This window comes from Pezoporus flaviventris, unplaced genomic scaffold (assembly GCF_033815535.1).
Source record: "Pezoporus flaviventris isolate CSIRO_AGI_PZ_B2104156 unplaced genomic scaffold, CSIRO_AGI_Pfla_v1 ptg000031l, whole genome shotgun sequence".
NCBI classification, from domain to species: domain Eukaryota; kingdom Metazoa; phylum Chordata; class Aves; order Psittaciformes; family Psittacidae; genus Pezoporus; species Pezoporus flaviventris.
The window spans coordinates 3,560,013-3,582,219 of NW_026892579.1; the positions used below are offsets into that span (position 1 = coordinate 3,560,013).

At 38.1% G+C, this 22,207-nt stretch overlaps 1 protein-coding gene across 8 annotated transcripts in view; it reads left to right on the forward strand.

The window, feature by feature from the left end:
- CEP85L (centrosomal protein 85 like) overlaps positions 1 to 22,207 on the forward strand; it is a 143,104-nt gene that overhangs the window by 45,094 nt on the left and 75,803 nt on the right. For 6 of the 8 annotated variants that reach the window (XM_061460040.1, XM_061460039.1, XM_061460044.1 and 3 more), the window contains exon 2: positions 3,006 to 3,167. In XM_061460040.1, the coding sequence (XP_061316024.1) occupies positions 3,006 to 3,167 (162 nt within the window). Of the gene's footprint in view, positions 1 to 3,005; positions 3,172 to 19,249; positions 19,298 to 22,207 lie in introns of all 8 variants that reach the window. The other 2 variants (XM_061460041.1, XM_061460045.1) reach the window with 1 other exon arrangement.

Sequence of the window (22,207 nt, forward strand, 5' to 3'; positions counted from 1 at the left end):
GCATTAATTCTCTATTGTGCCAGCAAGTCCTCCTGGACCTGTGCTTCAGCACCACATGTGGAGCTTGGGATATTGCTAAGCTGGCTGCATGTAGGTGTATAATTGAGAATACATTATAGTGTGGTTTTTGTGACTTTTTTTTTTTTTTAATTTCCTCTGTTTACAGTACTTGTAGAGATCCCAATAGGGATGAATGTCTGCCCCCTCTGGTATGTTAATCGTTTTTATTGGGTCTAGTAGTCCTGTATTGTTGCATCTTTTGGGATATATTGCAGCAATATGTTTAGAACTTGAGAGGCTCTGATGAGATATTAGGAGAATCTTCTTTGCACAGAGGATGGTTAAATGCTGGAACAAGCTGTGCAGAGAGGTTGTGGAATTTGTGTCCCTGGAGGTGTTGAAGACTCAGCTGGATGGGGCCTTTAGCAGTCTGATCTAATGAGCCTTGCTTTGAGCAGGGGGTTAGAGTAAATGACCTCTGAACAGCCTTTCCTATGTAAATTGCTCTTGTTCTGTGGTATTTTTACCTTTTGCTGCTCAAAGTTTCACCACAGTGGAAAGTATCTCTCCTTTCTCAAGGACTGCATATGAATGGTTATAGGTTTACATACTGAGCATTTGTCTAACCAAGAGATCTGAAGAGTTTTGCACTTAATGCTGTGTTGATTTAATTTGCCCTAGTGGTAGCATATCTGATGTATTTCTTTTAACACTCTTTTAATGCCATAAAACCCGAAATGTCACTAAAGAATCATTTTGTGGCGAACATTATCATGAAGGGTAAATGAAACTAAATTTATCTTCTATAAATGTATTTTAAATGTCTCCTGAATAAGAACTGTCTCTGGCTTAATTAGTTTGGGCTCCCATAAGTCAACTTCACTCTTGCTGGAATACCTAGGTGCAGCTTTAGAAGTATGAAGGTGGAAGTCTTGTGGAAAATAGGCCTATTTAGAGGAATGGATGATTCCCAAAGCAGCCAGAGTGTTTAGTGAAAAATGTGCTGGATGGTAGGAGATGAAGTGTCCCAGTTTCCATTACCTGTATGTGAAACTATTGTGTTTCAGTATGTTAGATGATGACAGAGAGGATGGTATGAAGAATGACACCTGGAGTGGTATTCAGTTAGGATTTCTGGGACATCCTTACAGGGTGTGACTGGTGAGCCATGGGTGAACCACAGGCAGTTGTGTTCATGTCTGGCTCTCCTGGTCTCCTTTTCTACTGCCTTATCCTTGGATTTGAAAGCTACTCAATGGAATAATGAAGAGTTAAGTTACTTTTGGGGAGGAAAAGCAAAAAGTTTAAGGAAGACAAGGAAATACATTGCACAAGCTATGACTAAAGTGGAATGAAGGGGAAGGAGGATCAAATGATTTTAAAGACCAAGAAAAGATAGGAAAATATGTTAAAGGGAAGAAGAGGTGGTAACCTCAAAGGAGAATGAAGTTCAGACAAATGAGATGGACAGGCACACTTAAGACCTCCAAGAACCTACTTACAGAAAGTAGGGTCTGTTAGATGTCATGCTACATTTAAATAGTGCATACAGTAAGGAATTATATACTGTATTCTTCAATTTACAAGTGGTTTGGTGAGCAGCTGCTATCACTCTGGCTAGTAGGTGTAGTGATTTGGCTGCTATATGGGGAGTATGTATACATATATATGTGTGAGTTATAGATATACAGATGTGTTCATTTTTACATCCTTTTCTAAACCATTAAATTTATTGGGAAACAAGTACAGCTGGAAATAGCTATGATCTGCAGATGTCATTGCAGAGGCAAATTGCTGTTACAACTTTGGATGGATGTTGCTGAAAATGTTGAAATGACCTAAAAATAACCTCATGTAGCATAAGGGACATTGTATGTGCACTGATACTTCTTCATGAGTCATTTCCTGCTGAAAGTGTTATGCAAAGCTAACTGCTAGAGGGGGTGTATGTATGTGGTTATATATAAAATAAGGAGCAGGCTGTGCATTTTTACCAAGGTGCTTTATGTGGCTCTGCTGGCTTGGAGTGTGAATGTGATGAGTGGTATTCTGCCTATAAAGAATGCTCAGCTTTAGATATTGGCTATTGGAGATTGTGATGGCCCCTTGGGGTTGTACTCTGTGATGTCTTTTCCCTTGAGACTGACTATAAAGTAGGCCACACATCCTCAAAAATTCCTTGAACAGAGGAACTATTTGCTGCTCTAAATTGTGCTTTACAATTTAATAATTTAATGATTGTTTAAAATAAAATAACCCAAATTAAATCATTGGATGGATAGATGTATCACAAAGATAGCATGTGTGCAGCCACTGTGTTCCTGCTTGAGTTGGTAGTCTGTCTTTTAATAACTGAAAACTACAGATAACAGTGAAACATTATGAATGACTTTAGATATCGGTGTTAATGATGCAATTGCTCCTTCATTTAACCACTTAGGTCATGTGGTTTATGCATAGTTGGGCATGACTGCATTTCACTGGCCAAATCTTCAACTGCTTTCTCTCCAAAAATTCATTCATCTCTGACTGTATTTAAACACTTGCAATGCAAAATTCTGCTGTGAGTTGAGAATCAGTTTTAGAATAGGAATTGTGTTAAGTGTCCTGTTAAAGTTAGTGCAAGAACAGTTTGGAGGTCATGTTTTTTTAATAGCAAAAATGTATTTACTGGATTTTTTTTTTTTGGAAGCTTCCACCCTAGCAAAAAGGATTTTAATTAAAAACAACAAAACAAAACCAATCAAACACCAAACCAACCAGCCAGCCGAAGCCCACAGCATACACAGCTCCCCTCTCCAACAACAAAAAACAACCAAACACCAGCACCTCACACCCCACCTCCCCCCCCAAGCCTACAAAAAATCTCAACCCAAAACATTGGCACAGTCTGGCTCCAACCTGAACTATGAAACCTAAGATTCAGTTTTCATTTTGACCGCTATTTTATTGTTGATTTCTGTATTGTATCCATAATGACAGACTTCTGGCTTCCTTCTTTATAGGCTCAGATTATTCCTCAGTGGGATGGTTACCTGGTACTGAATCCCTGTGGCAGTCCACAACTATTTCATCAAGCAGTCAAAGCAATCCTGTCAGAAGACACAGTATAGCTTCCGACAGCGGTGACACTGGGATTGGTACCTCCTGTTCTGATAGTGTGGAAGGTGAGTTGACACTGTTTTGGATGTTTCCGAGAGAGAAACAATCCAAAATGTTTTAAAGGTACGTTTCCCAAAATAACAGTACTTTTGCAAACCTGTTGAGCGCATACAATTCTTTGTGTTCCTGGCTGGACCAAGTAATTGTTTTGGTGAGGTTTAATTAATTTACTTCTGCATGAGTTGTATGTATTAACTTGCATCTCTGCCACAAAGCCGGTATTTGTGTTGGATCTTTTGATAATCGCAGTTACAAAAAGTGCCAGATTTGTACAGAGAAGTAATATCCTGTACTAGAGCAGTTGATAAACAAGTGGTAAAAGCAGAACAACTTTTGAGAGAGTTGATGAAAGGACAGTGCTTTCTGGCATGTATTGTGTGTGTCAGGAAAGAAAGTTTGCTCATTGTGGTTGGGAGGAAAATGGGTGTGTTGCCTTCTCACTTCTTCTGGTGGGAGGTGTTTGCATTTTATGGCATGGCATTTGACACAGAGTCAAAGATCTTTAAGGAGAATTAGCAGTATCTATAGATTGTTGAAACTTGTTTTGGAGTAAATCATGATTACTCAAAGCTGATCATATCAGGGAGGGTTTCAGCCTCTAGGATAGCATCATCTCCGTAACATTGGCACCCTTCCTATGGAATGTGTCACTGAATTAAGCCAGAATGAGAAACACTAGACAGTAGTAAGGCTTGAGGTTCTTTTTGCACAGCCTTATTTCCCACTAAGATTTTCCAGACTAAGGTGATGACAGGAGGACTGTGGTGTATTTTTCTGTATCATCTTTCTATGCCTGGTAAATTTTCCAAAAGGGGTAGTTGAAGAAGAAAAGAGAAATTAATAGAAATCAAGTAAGGAATGCTGAATTAATGTAAGGGACAGAAGTCACTACAGGGGGGCTGAGAATTCCTGAAGAGAGGTTCATGATGCCTGAAGAGTTAAGTATGTCAGGCCTCTGTGCACATGAAGAAATCCTTTCCATGCTCTTCCTGCTGCATCTGTCAGTTGAAAAGGAACTCCACAGGAGATGCCTCATAGCTTGCTTGCTGTTTCCTTTAATTTCTAAATCTTTATCAGCTTTAGCAAAATAAAAATTTTACTCAAGTACTCAAATTCTTGGATGTAAAACTGAAATAGTAAATTGATATTAAAGAAAAAAGCAATAAATTTTCTGCATTAAGAGATGCAGGGGGAATAAAGCTCTCATGATGTATATGTGTGTGTGTGTATATATATATATATTTACAATCAGATTCGCCCATGTGTTGCACAATGCTATTTTAAGATGCAGAATTTGAATTAAAAACATGCTCTCCCATCCCCCCTTTGAGGGCTTCCCCATTTGAGGAGTGGGAGAGGAAATGAAACAGCACCTCCTCATCAGATGTTGTCCTGGCTAAGAGAACAGACCAGCTGTTCCTGGGGACAGGGAGAGAGGGGGATGGCACAGGAGTACAATCACAAGTTTGATAGGCAGTTGTTACTACTTAACTCTGATTTGCATGCTTTTCATAGATCATTGTTACGAGCTACATTTAGGGTTTGTCAAAGCAAAAGAAGGGAAAAGTTGCAACAACAGGTAGTTCATGAAGTTTATGCCTCTGGTGATGATTGACAGTGGTCAGTTCTGTTGTATCTTTACTGTTACCAATTTCCTGCCACCTTGTTTGTAAAACTTCCAGTAGCAGAAAATAAAATGTTGAAGAAAAAAGGGGAGGGAAACCTAAATGTAAATCGAAAGTTAACGGAAGGAGCATGTGGCAGATTTAGAAATGGAATGTGTCTGTACATTTTTAGTGGAAAGTGCATTTGCCTATGATACCTGCTTGTCTGCGTCTCTCATGCTGTCCCCACATCCACAAAAAGAGTATCATTGTGATTTGTGGGACTGCCAGGCCCCACTGGTAATTGCAGACTTGATGCTGGCCATCTGTTCTCAGTTTGGTGCTTGGTAAGAAGCCATTGGGGATTTTTTGGAGGGGAATTTTTTTCACAAGTCAGCAGATCATTACAATTTTTAACAATGCTTAGAGATGGAAACATGGCCTTGCTATTTCCTTTCTATCATGGCTACAAAAAATCTAAGCCTTACTTTTAGAATTAACATCTGCCTTAGTTCTGGAAGTGCAGGTGAATTCATTTGTGCAGATGTGTAGTTACTAGTGCAGGGAATTGAGCTCAGATGCATTTAAAATCCATTTTACTTGTTTTCTTTGTATGTTAAATGTTTCTTCAAATTAATCTCATCCTTCATTTCATGAACACATGTTCTTTCTGAAACTGCAGGGCCTAAAAAATAGGGCCAAGTAGCTGTTGTGTTAGGCTTGAACTTGCATGGTTTGGAGAGGAGATGGGCGTTAACAAAGACAAGAGGAAGATTTTCTGTTAAAATGTCTTCAGTTGGTTGTCATATGTTGTATTGTGCAAAGGTAGGAAAATCAGGAAATAAAATAACTAGTGGGGTTCCATTGTTGAAGTTGAGCAATGTTGATGTGCACTGGGGGAAACTGAGGAGAGAAATTTAGAAACTGTAAATGCAGGGATGTTTGTTTGGGTAGAGTAAGTCTAAATATTTTAATTTAGAGTGCTCTTAATGTAAGGATAAAAAAAGCATTTTATGTCTGTGTAAACTAAAGTTAATGTGGTTGCTTTTTTGTCTGTTTGTTTCCTGTTGGTAAGTGGTTCTGGATTCAGGTCAGCTTTAGAGTGAGATAAAAATAAACACTGTATTCTGTATGGAGCAAGAGGAAGAGATTTTAGTATGGGTTTTGCCAGATTCTTCTAAGTTCTTTTCTATTTAAAGTTACCTTTATCTGTAACTCAGCTCTGTTACTAGTGTTTTCAGCTTGTCCTGTGCAAGTCTGGCAGAAGAGTTTATGCTTGGGCATTGGTTGTAACTAAGTCTTCAGAAAAATCTCATTCTCTGTTTAGAAATATGGAGGAAGTGTAATGTAGAGCTCTATGAAACTGTTAAACTTCCTGCATTTCTGGTAAAATAGGAGGTTTGTGTTCAGGATAAGTTGTGTAGAAGAGAAGGTTTTAGTTGGTGATGGGCAGCTGATCAACAATCAGTAAAGACTATCTGAATGGGCTTGTTCTTGTTTTCCTGGCAACTCTAAAACTGGCAGACATAACATTTATGGCTTATGGTTACTGGGACAAAAGATGGCTCCCAACATCAGACAGCTGTAATGTGTGTAGTCCTGTAGGTTTAGGTTGTCTCTTGAACTTCAGGCTTTGACCAAAAGATTTGTTGTTACTACTTCAGACCTGAAGCTAAAAGAGGAAACAAGGTTAGGGACAGGTGGGTGTTAGGAAAGAAAGCCTCTCTTGTAATGAAAAAGTGAGGGTATAAAGTTGTGAAAACTTTGAGCTATGGGAGCTTGTGTCTTCAGGCAACTTAGACTTTCAAACGGGAGCAGATTGTGGTAAACGTCTAAATTATGACTTCTCTCATTCTCTACATTAAATACATGGTCTAGATTAAAGTGCTTCTCTTAGAATTTATAGTGCCTATTAGGAAAAGGTGTGGGATACAGTATGTAAATATGCAGTGCATTCACAAAGCATCATGTTTCCTATTCTCCATCAGTGGTAACAGAGTTTAATAACCAGTGTAACTCTTGTGCCAGTTGTCATCAGTCTCTGCATAACCATTTCTTTCCTTTTTTCATAAGAAACATGAAGTTCATATTTTCATATTTTTTTGAAACTGCTTTTATTTGGGTTACCTAATTAGAAAATCTGGTTCTTATCAGAAATCATATAGGCTGTAAACCCCAGCAGAGCTTTTCCTCCTGCACAGATTCTAAGTTTTGCCTTTTGGACAGGAGGGATAAGAGCTTGGCACTGATATGACAAGTTACAGGACTCATGACTTTGGCAGCCAAAATCTTTTCCACTGTCAGATATAAGCTTGCTATGCAGTCGGAAGTTCCTTGTAAAGCAGATATTTATCCCTGACTATTAAATACTATTCTTTATTTAACCATTTTGGGTTGCAAATTAATAGACATGACAATTCATAGAATATTGCTTTCTTGGAAAAGAGAGGGGATGCAGAGGCTCAGAGTTACTACTCTTTTTACTGGGGAGTTGATGTTCCACTAGTTTAATGTTTAAAAAACCCTTCTTGATTAACACCGCCACCCCTACCATTCCACCCCGGTAGAAATGTTGATGTAGGATGGATGGGTAATTGTGTCTCTTTGTTTAGAAACCTGAATAAGTGTGGTCTGTTTACAATATAAAACCCTGTTCCATAGCTTTGTATAGAGGCTGCCTCGGGGAGAGGAGTTGCCCCCTGAGCCACCACTTGTGTATAGGGAGCTAGGTATAGCATGCTGATACATTGTCACTGCATTTTGTGTAGTTTAGTCTTCCCTGGAACTCCTAACTGAATGTTTTAGTGTTATGGGACCCAGAGCGGTCTCTTGTCTCTAGTTTGAACCAAATATGTTACCTTTTTGACAGATTTAAAAAAAAATCTAATTAGTTCAGTTTAATTGTAGCGTTTCTTGGTACACCAGGGAACCCAGTACAGCCAGCTCCAAAGTTACTTGATTTTGCTGTTTCAAGCACTTTTCTTCCAGCAGGTCTCAATCATGGTATTTTGACACTTGTTTGGGTATTTTTTCTTTTTGCTGAAGGAAAAGAGAAAAGTTAATAAATGGAGCTAATGAATGTAGTGAAAGGCAGAATTGAATTTCAGGAGACAAAACCTATCTATGAATATCTTGGGGGGATTCTTTTGTTTAGCATGTCGCTAAAGATAATGTGATTGAGAATGTGTACAGGCAAATCAAGTTTGCACTTCTAGTTTTGATGTCAGAAAGGTAAAATAGCACAAGGATCCTAGATCTTGTGAGCTGGAAATGTAGTTTGTGTGCATTGTCTGCTGTACTCTGGAATTTTAGATGATGACAGATTTTTGGAGAAATCCCTGAGCTTAATCGAGTTGAGATAAATCTCTGTGCCTTTGGATCCTGGCAAGTACTTGCTTAAGTTTGAAGTAGGTTGGTTATTTGGAGGGTAGAAAATAGTTGTGTTTGAGGCATTCTTCCTTGGTTTCCTTCCTCCCTGCTTGCCAGATCTCACTTTGTGGAGCTGTGTCCAGCCCTCTCTGAGTCAGCCTTATTGTGTTACTTGGCTATTATCTATTCTGACAATCAGGAATGTGCACTTCACTTAGGCCTATATTAGATTCTCTTCTTTGTAGAAGAGGTATTGTCATCCCTTGCTAGAATGAAATGTCTATTTATGCATGAATGGAATAGAAATATTGTTTGGAACTTGGGTTTTTATTTTCTGAGGGTTTTTTATAGGATTTGGACAAAATTTAAACCTGGGTTCTTTCAGAATTCTAGTAACTTGTTTCCAGGATTTAGTGGATAGGGGAAAAATGGTGCTAATAAATTTCCACTAAAATAAGGCATGGAGAAGTTGCTTCAAATGAGAATGGTATACTCCCTCTGTGAACCTGTGTACTCTGAATTTAAAATCAGCTTGAGCTAAACTAAAGGCAGTCACTGCTTCCACATTTGAATGTTCTGCAAAGAGAAAGAGATGCTGCCTTAACTCATACTTTGCCTTCTTTTGCAATAGCCTCTCTGTCGAAACAAGCTCGGGGTGTGCACATGCTCAGATTGTCTCACATCAAACAATACTAGCAGGATGTTTCTCCAGCTAGCTAATAGTACTTTGTCTAGTGAACTTGGTGAATTTGGTCAATTTTGCTGTCAGCTAACATCAGTGCTTGGTTTTTAGGAAGATTACTTCTGGTCTAATAAGAAATAACTCGGTGAAAAGAAATTGTGATTACTTAGGATTTGGCAGCATTCACTTTGCTACTGTGCAAAAAGTTATTTCTATCATATCTATTTTGGAAGCCATGTTGGAGTTTATATTGGAATTAATGGGGTTTAGAAGGTGTGAGGGCTTGTCCCCTGCTGACAGGTAAGCCCCCATGCAATCTGACAAACTGACCCTTTCACCAGAGGGATGGGGGAGAGGGTCAGAAGAGCAAAACCAGGGAAAACCCCCAAGCCCCTGGGCTGAGATAAAGACAAGTTTAATAAGTGAAAGGAAGGGGGGGTGGGGGGTGGGGTGGAAATCAAGCGATGCATAAGCACCACCAGCAGACCTGTGTCCAGCCAGCCTCTGAGCAGCAAATACTTTGGAAAAAAACCTGCCCCAGTTATATATATAGTATGGAATCTCTTTGGTATTTCAGGTCAGCTGTCCCAGCTGTGTCCTCTCCCAACCCCTTATGCACCCCCTTGTTGGGGTGATAGGGGCTTTGATGCTGTGTAAGTACTCTTCAGTAATAGCTAAGATACTGGTATGTTACCAACATTGGTTTTGCTCACCAGTGTAAAACACAGCACTATAGGGGCTGCTGTGAAAAAAAATTAACTGTCCCAGTTATAAACCCAGTGCAGTCTCTGCCCCTTATTCCATATCATTTGTGTCATGCTCAGATGAAATCTTGGGGATCTGTTTTTAATATGTCCTGTAATCTACGTTTTTTTGGAGTGTCGTGGATATCTGACATTCTGATGGGATAACAAAGAGCCTCATAGAATAATCTTGTGTATATTTAGGCTACAATCATGAGACCTGAGTATATCAAGCATTTTACATCTTTGCTGAGAGATTTCATGAAGGACTTTGCACTTTTCCTTACTACTGCTACATCAAAGAAAACTCTTGGGCCTGCATTCAGCAGCTCTGTAACTTGGGATCTTGTGAATCAAACAGAAGTGAGATCAGTTTCAAAACAGTAAAAGAGGAATGTTTTGAGCCTTAAACTACCTTTGTATGAATACTGGGAACGTTCTATAGCTACCCAATATTTAGTGTACATATTCAAGTAGCATTTGTAGCCTTATCTGAAAAAATCACTGGCCTCCTTTTTAATCCTTTTCATTACAGACAAAGTAGTATGCTTTGTGGTAGACTGTAGTCACTTTGCATGTAGGCAGTGAGTTGCTTATAGCCTGCTGCAGAGTGAGAAAAGACCTGTTGCTGCTGCCTGGAGTTCTGGCTTGGGACCTGTCAGGCCAGACTGATTGTATCCACCCCCAGAAAGGTTTGTAAATCCCTCTTTCTTTTTTTTTTTTTTTAAAATTAACAGTTTTACAACAGCACCACCTATTTCTGGAGGTCTTATGCTTGCTTTAGTCTTTATTCAACAGACCTGTTTCTACCTTAAAATATTCTCAAAGAATGCTTTTTTTTCCCCTTAGTGTCAAGTCCAGTTAGTGTGTTTAATGTCATCCTTTATTTTAGCTGTGATTTCAGTGTACTGATAAGCAATTTTAGTAAAAAACCCTTTCAAGTAGAATGTAAAAGCTCCTTATTAAAGAGAGCCGTTTTCAGGGCCTCACTTGTGGTCCTATGAGCTTCTGTGTTAAGTAAGACTTTTTACATCAGTTTTAGCAATATAAAGGCAGCAGTGAGAAACAACATACAGAGACCGCTCTTACATGAAGCGTATTTACTCCCTTCTCATTTCCTTCATCACTGTCTTTGTTCAAGTTAGGGGAATGAAGTGTTGGTTTGAGAAAGTGAGAAACAGGCAGGAAATGACAAGTCTGACAAGCTAGCCTAGATTTTGGGTGGAACGAAACAGTTTGAATTGCGGGCACTGGTAAGGGGGAAAAACCAAACAACCCTGAAAGAATGCTTGCCCCTGTGCTCATGGTTTTGGAACTTGAGGATTTGTGTCATTCTTTAGGTACACTTACATACTTGTAATAGCTGACCTACCCAGGTTTACAGTTCTTCTGTATTTCCAGCAAGTGTAAAGGTAACGGCATTAATTCATAGTAAATACAAGAAGGAAATAGAAAGATGACTGGGTGCTGAAGTGTATTAATCATAGAATCCCAGAATCAACTAGGTTGGAAAAGACCTTCAAGATGAAGTCCAACCATTAGCCCAGGACTGCCAAAACCACCGCTAAACTGTATCGAGGCCCTCATTTTGGGTCTTAATGGAAGAAAAAAAAGATGTTCGAGTGCAGAAGTGTATAAGCAAATTTAATTTCTTTGTTAGGTTGTAATTTTGCTGTTCTTTGTTCTTACCATTAGCAAGGTTTTAGAGATGAGGTGAAAGAAGGTTCAAAATCTGTTTCAGAGGAACTGGTATGAAATACAGTCAGGAGATTGGAGGTGAGAACATCTCATGAGATGTTCCTCCATTTGAAATGTAGTTTTATAGCTGTGTACAAAAGATAATATTGTAGATGCTATTTTAAAATAACCTGGAAGAAGTCTGTATGTAGTCTGAAGAATGGTCTTGGTTACACAAAACTCAGACAAGTCCTTTCTCCAGTTTTTGCCAGTGCCATATAAACTGTTTACTGTGTTCATTTGGATGTGCCAGGTAGCACCACGTGACCTGTTGTGATGTGGTATTTGAATTGAGAGCTGCAGTGAATTTGGAACTGGGCTGAAATAAACTTGTTGCTTAGGATTTGTTTTCTTGCGGCTCTGTTAAGGTCTAGACAGTATCTGTAGTGTTGGTACTGCCAGGAGAAAATATAAAAGCTTAAAAACTGGAAGCCCTGTGTTCCCTTCTGGCTTCAGGATGGTCATTGAAATGTGGCAGTGCAATAGCCTTTTGATTGCAGGGCAAGTTGGGACCTTTGTCTGTTTCTCCCTTTTTTCATTTGAGAGAAACTCTTTTCACATCTAATTTCCCAATTAAAGAGCAAACGCACTATCCTGCAGATAGGACATCTGAATATGCTGCAGGTTTAAGCCAGAAAACGTTAGGGTATGTCTCAATAAAAAAACCTTTTCTTGCCTCGTGTTGTGGTGACTGATCAGGGATACTGAAAAAAGAACGTTTGAAGTTCAGAAGGGTAGGTTTTAAAATGTGGGGGGTTTAATATATATTTGTATTTGTACAATAAATCTTGCCTGCTGCTCTTCAAACTCCTCAGTTTTCTGCCTGTGACTTTCTTTTTATTGCACTTAAAATTTGGCTTAAATTTAGATCCTTTTTGTCTGGGTATAGATCCTGGACTTACTTTTGTCCAGAGTGATATTTACTTAGAAGGTAGAAGTTGAGCCTCATCCTGTGGATGGCAGAATGCTGGTTCCTGTGAGAGGAAGCTTGTCTTGATTCAGCTTCAGTTTGCTTTGTTTTGCTTTTTTCCTGTTGCTGGCAGTTGGTAAGTTTTTATTTTGCTCTTCTACAACCCCCAGGCAAACTCCACAGCTCTTCTCTTTACTGTGAACTGCTGTTCCCCACCACCACAGTTATAGCAAATCCTCTCCTGAAGTGACCACACGGAGTCTTTGGGAAGGTTTGATGGTTTATTTTAGTACCCTCTATTGATAATAAACATCTTAAAGTGTTTTCTCACCTGTTGACTACTTTGAAATTGTTGGAGGGGAAAAGTTTCCATTAAAGATAACTCTTCCACTGCAATTTTATGTTCTTGTAGTTTTCCTGTGTAATTGGCTGAAAAATTGATGCCTCATTCTGCTTATGAAAACAAGTACAACTGATATATAATGATTAGCTTTTTAGTGATAATTCAAGCTTTTTCTGCAGAAAAACACTTTGCGGCATTCCTGGTTGGAAGTGTTACTTGCACAGATTGAAAGAATACCTTCTGTTTATGTGTGTTCATTGTTTTAAAACTGGCTATTAACTAGCAAGATCAGGGAAAAAAATTCAAAAGGCAGTTTAGGTATACATGTAAGAATAAAATTACGTGTCGTCTGAGAGGGAAAAAGGTGATTAGCAAGAAAAAATGTGATGTGTTTTATTCTTTCTAATGCAAAGACTTAACATAAAGATGATATTTTAGTCTTTGGCTTGGTAAGGAGAATTGTGGGTTGGGTTTGAATTATTTTTTTCTTTAGCTTCATGCAGAATTGGTGTAGTTCTAAGAGAAACTGATCTGGTTTTGGAAACTGGAATGAGTGTTGTGATGGAGGACTAGACCAAAGATGCTGCTAGTGGTTGGATTCTGTCAGATTATTAGGAACTCGAGGGTTCTTGTAAAAGATACAGGAGTAACTTTCCTCATCTTAGGTCAATTTCTTCATGTTTAGTGTATGTCTGGTATTCCTCTGGCGTTCAAGAATTGCATCCTCTTCTGTGCACTGTTCCCCATGCTGCTCCTCCTCCATATACTTAATCCTTGGCATAGAAAAAGTGGTAAAATGTACTTGGCAGGTGTTAATAATCAGTTACATTTATGGATGACATAAACATAAACTAGCATTTTCCTCCTTGCTGATTGTCTCTACATTCCAATACATTTTTTGTTCCTTGAAATGACTGTGTGGATTTTTTTATTTTTTCCCGCTCCTGTCACAGCATCAAACAAAGTTTGTAAGGGTGTTGTGCTGCTAACAAATTGGATGAATTTTCTTTCCCCAGAAATCACATTCCCATTTTGAGATCACAACATATCCTCCTTGACAGTATGGTTCTGAAATAGGGATGGAAGTGAAAAAACCCAATTTTGCTCTCATATTGCTAGATAATAATGTAGCTGTGACATGACTATAACCCCTTAAATGTATGGCACACCTGGCACTGACTGCATGTGGGTTTAGGCTGGCTCCTTGTAACTCACTTGATGGTTGATAATTTAAATGCCAGAGTCTAGCTCATCTGAAAATAAGAAGCACATAATTTAGACTTTTTTCTTAAAATGCAAAATTAAGAACAGTTTTGTTTTCCTTGGGAGAATTTGCACTGGATATTTTAATGCTGACAAATCACAGAAATGTTGTTTGGGAAAGACTGCTGGAGATCAAAGATTCCAGCCCTCAGAATCAGAGCAGGACCATCACCAGCACAGATCAAGTCAGCCATGACTTTGTCTTGCTGATCCTTGAAAAAACCTTGACAGGTTCCTCAGCCTCTTTGGGTAACCTCTTCCAATACTACTTGCAAGTCTGTGTGTGTGTATATATATATATATATATATAGAGAGAGAGAGAGAGAGAGAGAGAGAGAGATAAACTTTGTTTCATAATATAAATATATGTATGTATAATTATGATGTATCTTTGAAGTACAGTTCTGTTGTTCTTCAGCATATTGGATGATTTTAATTCTTGATGTTCATCTTTGAATCAGAAGACTCAACGTCCTGTGCATGTTTCTTAAATTGTATGAACTATGGTAAATTCTTAGTGGCACATTCTTTTACAGCAAGGGTTAGCCCATCACTGTCAAAGGCTAAAAATATCTTGCATTTTCAAAAATAGGACAATCTTTATTAGGCTGATATAAGCAATGGCATTTTCTAAAAAGTGGCAGGAGGTTTTCAGTTTTACCATTTACAAGTTTTATTATAGGAGCAGCTAGAGATTCTGGACAGGATTGCAGTTTATTGTTCTGTCTTTTATATAGAAATTCTAAAGAAATAGACTTTTAACTGAGTGGGAGATGTTTTTGGAAGTAAGTTTTTCCTTTGAGAAGTGGTATGGTTAGAAGTACTCTTTATGTACTGTGTCAGCTGTCTGTATGCGCTCTGCTTTTGACAGTGATGGCAAGATCTTAATTCTAATGAGCTCAGCTTAAAAAATTAGCTAAAAATACATAGAGAGTGCATAGAAAGGGGCACCCAGAATCAATAGTTGTGGCTCTCCTCACATGTTAAAGAAATTTTAATAGGTAAAAGAAGACTAAAAATATTTTGAACACTATTAAGAATTCAAATGAGATGTGCTGAGATTCTTTTTCTTTTTTTTTCCCTTTTTTTACTTTTGGCAGTAATAAACTGAGAACTCACAAGTTCATGGTGCAGATATTTAGTAAAGGAAGCATGCAGGTAGAAGATTGTCTAGTATAATATTTATCGTTGTGTTTTAATGGGATAATTTTAAAGTCATTTAATAGGATAATTTTAAAATCAGACTTTATTTATTACTGTGTCAAATGTGTGTAATGCACACTAGTGGTTTGTGTAGATATCTAAATGTCATGATCTAAAATTAACTTGAATAGGTACTAAGCTGTGAATTAGGATGTTTAAATGCTGTATGACCTTATGTATATGCAGGTGCTGTTGGTATAGAGTGTAGCTATTTTCCATCTGGGAAGATAACTTATAATAAAACAAAAAAACATTAGTCTTCAGAGTACAAAGATCTGTCCCCCAAATGTGGTTATTTTCATGCTTATGTGAATCTGATGTCATAGATCCGTGAAAGATCATTATGGATTGGAACTGGATGGAAAGCCAAGCTGTTTGCAGGTTTGATGGACAACGAGGACTTGGAAATCATTGTTTTTCTGTAAGTTTGTGAGTTACGCTGGAAAAGTTTGTTCTGTTGAGTAATACTGCTTGTGGAAGAAAACTCTTACCTTATCTAAGCTAGGAGGAAAAAAATACTTGCGATGGAAAAATTCCCTTGTGAAGAAAACACTTTTTCTGTAGGTTGCTTTGATATCTGTTTAATATAGCTTCTAAAAAATCCTAAGTGAAGTGATTCATGGCTTCTGTAGAACTGGAAGCATGCTGACTCAGTGAAATGTGGTCTGAACTTGATCATATGTTACTTTCTCCTTGCAGTACCCATCAGGGTCACACCAGCTTCACTGTTCCTCGTCAGGTCTTGTTACTACCCCATCTTCTCTTCCCAAATGAGGTCGAGAGAGAAGAGAAGGAAAACTAAACCTACTTGAAGTAGCCCACAGCATAGGTATGCTTCCTGCATTCAGACCTTTCTCTTGCCTCCACTGGATGTTCAAATGATCTTATGCTTTGATGTTGAGGAGGGCTATGGTAGAAGACTTAAGTACAGGATATTCAACTGGGTTATATTTACATACACAACTATTTCAGTTTGTTACTATTCTATTCTTTCAGTGTCAGTTCCTTTAAAAAAAAAAGTAGTGAATGGTTAGTTCTGGCCAGAGTTCCTATTTTATGATCTTTGTCATAACTTCTGATGTTACTAATGGCTCAATTCTTGTAGAACTTGGGTTTTGAAAATCATCTTTTGGCGTAAAAAGAATAATACATGATATAAATTAGAGAAAAAATGACATTGATCTATACTGGTGGGGTTTCTGCTTTTAGAAAATGAGATGGTGCAGTAATACTTTCATACTTTTCTTACTGATGTTTTTTTTTTTTTTCTTTTTCATGTTTTCCTTTGTAAAATGAGGTCTGGGAGAGTTGCACTGCTTTTCTGTATCTTAAGACTTAATATCATGAAGTAATGTAATCAAACTCTTGCAGGATACAAAGGTGTGATATATATATATAGAGAGAGAGACATAATGAGTAAACAGGAAAAAAAATGAAGGTTTTGTGTTTACCCGTGAGTTTAATTTTTTAGTGGAAACTAAAATTTATTTAATCCTTAATGGAAATAGAGATGGAATATTTTGGAAAAGGATGAGGAATGTGAAAAAAATCAGAAGGTCTTAAATAAATAATTCTGGAATTTTGCAGTAAAATAGGAATTTGAGAGTAGGCATGAATATATATGAATATTTACTTTAGTTCTGGCAGGTAACATAATCCAGTAGAATTAATATAAGGTGACATACTGCCAAAAGTTCATGTCTGTATGGCTCTGGGAGTACTATCCTCTCATAGGAGTAATTTACTTAATTGCTGTATAAATTTACTGTAAAAGTTGAAGAACATTAATCAGTTGCTTGCATGAGTGGATATTATCCCAGCTGTTGGGAGGTAGGTGTGGAATTTGATGGAGAGTGTGACACACGTGGTGGTGTTCTGTATTTCAGAGGTCATATATCAGTCTTGGAGAAGTGTGGATTTTTTTTTTCCCTCTGATACTTGATGATTTGTGAGTCTGGTTAATTCATATTTTATGTGTACTTCTATAGATACTTTATCTGTGCTTATTTACACTTACATAGTTCAATTAATGTATTATATATGAGTTTTTATGGGTGTAGATACATAAAACACAGGTTAGCATGCTTGGTTTTCTAATGTAATTAATCTTTTTGGCCTATAATAAGTGAGAATAAAAATTGAAATCTAAAGAAAAATAAAAAATGTACAGAAAGATAGCATAAAGTATTTGGGGTTTCTGTTAAGAAGCTGTTCTTGCATTCAGTCTTTATAATTACATTATTGATATAGTTCTGTTTTCACTTCAATATTGTAATTGTGCCTAATCTGCATGCAAATGCTGCAACAAGATGCAAAAGGAAATTTAGCTGTGGTTGATTATAAAAAATATTTTATGGATGTGAAGCATGGTAGCTCTGATTTATCAAAAATCATTTATATCAACCTCTCTCCTGAATGCTGAAGTGCAACAATAGCCTTCTACCGCTTAAGTGATGATGTGGTTATCTGTATGTAGCTGCTGAAATTGCTACCCTTCGCAGGGTTTCATATTTCATGCTGGTAGCTCGGCTGTGGGCTGAATGCCTTTACAATTTGCTATGTTAGGGATTTACTGGTGCTATTAAGTAAGACTGAAGAGCACACTAAATATTGCATTGTGCAAAATGGTGCTCTCTTGTTTCTCAGGGGTGAGAGATGACTTCAGTTATTAACATCATTAGACAAATGTAACTTTTTTTAAATTTAAATACTTGCTGTAAGAAAGTTCAGGCTCTCTGAGCCTAGTGGTTATGGAGCTGACTTTATTTCAGAGCAGGTCTGGCTGTTTTCTCCTGTAACAGCTTTTATTATATGCTTTGTTCCCTGCTAGTTTTGATCAAAAAGTAAGATCTGAAATTGAGTTGAGCTTTTAAAGAGTTCTGTTTGAATTTCTGGCGCATGCTATGCTAGCAATACCACAGCTGAGGTGTTTCTTAATAGTTTAGAGCATGGAGAAGAACAGTTTTATATTGTTTTGCATGGGTCAAGGCACTGCTAATGTGCTTGGATACCATAGCAATGAGTACTGTAAATATTCAAATAACATGAGCCAACAACTGGAAATTAATTTATAAGCACTGAATTCTTTCCACTATCAAAGGCAGTAATTGAAACATTCTCTGCTCTCCCACCTCTGGCTCTGTACCCATAACTGCACATGGGAAAATAAAATGGACATATAGACTCTCAGTCTTCTAATTTTCATGGAGTGCAGAGAGAAGTCATTACTAAACTCTTTGAAAAAAATGTCATTCTGATTGTGTTGAAGCTTGTTAGGTGTTTGTAAACCTCTGTTTGAAACCCTCTTCTGTTTTACTATAAGAGTTAGTGCTCAGAAGACTGGATAGCATTACAGGTACTAGCACTTAAAATAAGACTGCAATTCTTATGTCATATGATAAGTTTAAACATGGAGGCTGTGCTAGTACTGCTGGACATTCACTGGATACTCAGGGAAGCACGTTGGCATGGCACTAGCATCCCATTTAGGTGCTAAGGAAATGACACTTTTGGGAATTTTGATGCCAAACTGATTTCTAGAATTATGGTGATCAACCCCCAAAACTTTACTAAGGAAGGATGTGTGGTGTTGTCTTTTTGTTTTGAATGCTTTAGTATGCTTTAATTTCTGTAGTCATTCAAGGTATCTCAAATGAGCAAGTTGGAGTTTGGTTACAGTTCTGTTCTCTACAGTGGATCAAGTCTTTCAAGCTGAGACTGTTTATATCATTTACAGCAAGCGTTGTGTTTCATGACAGGGAGGATGGGTTTGATGGACCAAATGGTGCCCAAAATATATAAATATATGTATAAGTTGGCAGAGGAACTTTTGGTCTTTGAGGGTGAGAAACATTCTTTTAAAGCATTTGTCATAATTAATGACTTAACATTCTCTTACTCCTCTGGTGTAGTTGGATTTGTCACTTTCATGTCATTAGTGTGCCAATTATAACATTTTCTAAATTATAGTAATGTCAGGGCACTATTCCCTTTTGCAGAGGCAGTGGGGAAGAAACAATAACATTTAGAAATAAATTGCCAATGAAATACTGAAGATACAATAAACTGTTCCTAATGGTTTGGGTTTTTTTTTTAGAAATTCTTCCAAATCTGAATATTTTCATTAGGAAAAGCTGGGATAAAAGGCTGTGCCAGCTGTTTAGTGTTTCTCTCCTAATTTGGCATCTGTTTGTTTAAATGTGGGTTATAGTTAAAATCTGATCTTTCCGGCAGCCTTTCCAAAGGACACAAATGGCCCTCAATTTTCAGAATACTTCTAAAGTAAGTAACATACATATTCAGATGATTAGTATATAATCATCATTACTTTATAGACAGACTACTAGGAGGTAAAGAAGAGCTGTTAAGCATTAAGGTCTGCATATATATTCCAGGAAAACATCAGAAAAACTTCAGTTACATTATTCAAGTGGTAACATGCATGAGTTTGGGGGTTCCCCCCCCCCCCCAGCTTTAATGTTATCTTTTGTAGCTTCTTTGATAGCAGACATCTAAGGAAGCATAGTTCCCTTGTGGGGGTGAGGGGAGCAGCCTTGTTTGTTACAGTACAGAAATCCTCCTAAGAGTGTGAGATTTAGTTCTAAATATAGCCTCTGAAATAACACTCCTAATTTTACTACTGTGTTTATTCACATTTGCTCAAACTATCAACTGTCCTCCAAAAAAAGTGAAATTAAGTCCTTCAGTATGTGTGGGGAAGATGGAGGTCTTGGAGTGAGGGTTGTTTGTGGGCATTAGGAAAATGTGAATCCCTCTGCATGCTGTAGAGACATGATGTGTTAGAAATTGAGCAACATTCAGTTATTATCAGTCTTGGTATCATGGCTTCAAGGTGTGTCTGAAAACAATCCTAGAAGCTAGAGTCAAAAGGGTAAAAGCCAGATGATGTAGGAAAACTGAGAGTTTTCCACATCTGTTTACTATATTGTCATCAGTTTAGTAGGATGGAATTCAGTAACTTTTTCATATCTTCTTCTTGCTGCTGTTGCTTTCAGAAATGTTTCTGTTAGTAACAGGATTGTCGAATTCCTTTGGCACATGTCAAGTTTTTGGTTGCTGTAGAAAATCTCTGAGAATTCCAGGTGGGTCTTACCCTCCCTTCCCCCCATTTTATTTCTTCTTGAATTGGCAAAGTTTGAAATACATACAATATACCAGGGTAGTCAGTATTGCTCAGTGTAGATATTAGTGGGAGGAAACAGGGAAGGTTTACTAAGTGACTTAAGGGTAGTTGGTGCAACATTTTGCCTCCTCTTTATTTGGGAAATAATGATGCTTAATTTTTGAAGTACAAAAAGTGATGACTTTTGTAGGATATAGAGCTATGCTCGAATCCAGTTTAAGGTTAATCTTCATGACATGAACTGGCTTCCAGATGGTGACCTACATATGGAGTAGGCTGTTGATTGGTTGAAGACCTAAAGTGCTCAAGAAATCTTAGTGGAAGAAGAGTGTCTTGTATAGTAAATGAAGGGTAACAAAGCAAAGAATGTAAAAGCTAGAAAATAAGAAGCTAGATCTACTTCTGCAATATTGTACTTTGCTCTTTTATTTCTTGCTTTGGTTGTGTGTCTTTTACCCGGGGGGGGGGGGGGTGGGGGGGTATGTTTATCTGGTTTTGGTTGTTTTTTTTTGTTTGGTTTGTTTGTATTTTTTTGCTTTTTATTATCTTGTCTTCTCCCAAGTCTTAGTAATTACATAGACAAAGACTTCTAGGTCCTCAGCAGAGCTATTCCAGTTGAATATAAGCTACTGTTACAATACTATTGTTACCATTTGGGGGTCAGTATCTAAAGAGAGGAGACTTTCCCAGTGAGCTAAATTATTCTTGAGGCAGCAGCTGAATTTTTCAGGATTCCTAGGGATGATTCTTGGCCCTTGAAAGGCATTACTGCTTGATGTAGGCATTCCCAAAGTTTATTAAGTAAATCGCTTGTGGTACATGAACCACTTACAAGTGGTACGTAGCAGCAGCAAACTGGCTGTGTTTGACGACCTGGCCTGACCTTCGCCTGCAGCAGAAGGAAGGAAACAGACAGTCTTGCTATGAAGTAATAGGAGAGTCATCAAGGAGTAACCTCCTGCCTCTCTGGACCAGTGGCAGCCTCACTCTTGTGCCTATGTACAGCACCTGCTTCTGCCTGTGAAAGGATTTCTTTTTCCATCAGAGTAAAAGCTCATACGCATGTGCTCTTACTGTAGGCAAGCCTGTGTGATGCTTGGAAGGGTCACCCTTTAAAGGGCTATCAGATGCTGGAACAGGCTGCCCAGGGAAGTGGCTGAATCACAACCCCTGGAGGTATTTAAAACACATGTAGATGTGGTGCTTAGGGACATCGTTTAGTGGTGGATTTGTCAATGTTAGGTTAACAGTTGGATTCAATTATCTTAAGGGTCTTTTCCAACCTAAATGATTCTACACTGTGATTATGACTTCGGGCTGAGGCTCCCAAAGTGAGAATGTAGAGGTAAACTAGGAGGATGGTGACTATGTAAGGCTCAACTGGGGGAAACCCATAGAAGAAATGGTGTTGAAGTATGAGATTGGACGAGAAAATAAAGATGGTGTGTCCTCTTGTCCACACTTGCACATAGCCTTCCATAAAGCTGAAAGCTGCTGCTCCTGTTAGAGCTGGTCTTGGGCTATGAACCAAGATGGAGATCTACTGCTTGCTGGTGAGCAGAATGCATACTAGATGAATCTAAATATATCATTAAGCTAAAGACCATCTTAGTAAGAGCAGAGATTAAACTTTCACTAATGGATAATGGTCTCAAAAACATAGGCAGGACCTCCAGTCTCCTTGGAAGAGGATAGTGGGATTTAACCTTCTAAAGTTATTTGACATCAAATTGCAGGCTCTGTTTCTGCCTTTACTTACGAATAAAATTTAAGTGGTTGATACACACCTCAGTGAGCAACAAAGTTGTAACTACATGGAATGATAGTGCTCTGTGAGAGCCCTCAGGTTTTGCTCTGGTCCCTCAAGTTGGAGTGTTCCTTGTGTGTGTCTCCTCACATGCACTGCACCTTCTTTTTCCTTCATGTTTTAAATGAGGTGGTTCTGCTGCTGAAAGGCATCAGGTTGGCTAGTCTGGGAATGCTCCTGGTGGTGATGGTACCTGGAGTAAGTTAGAGAGTTGGGATAATACAAGAAAGTTTCCTTTGGA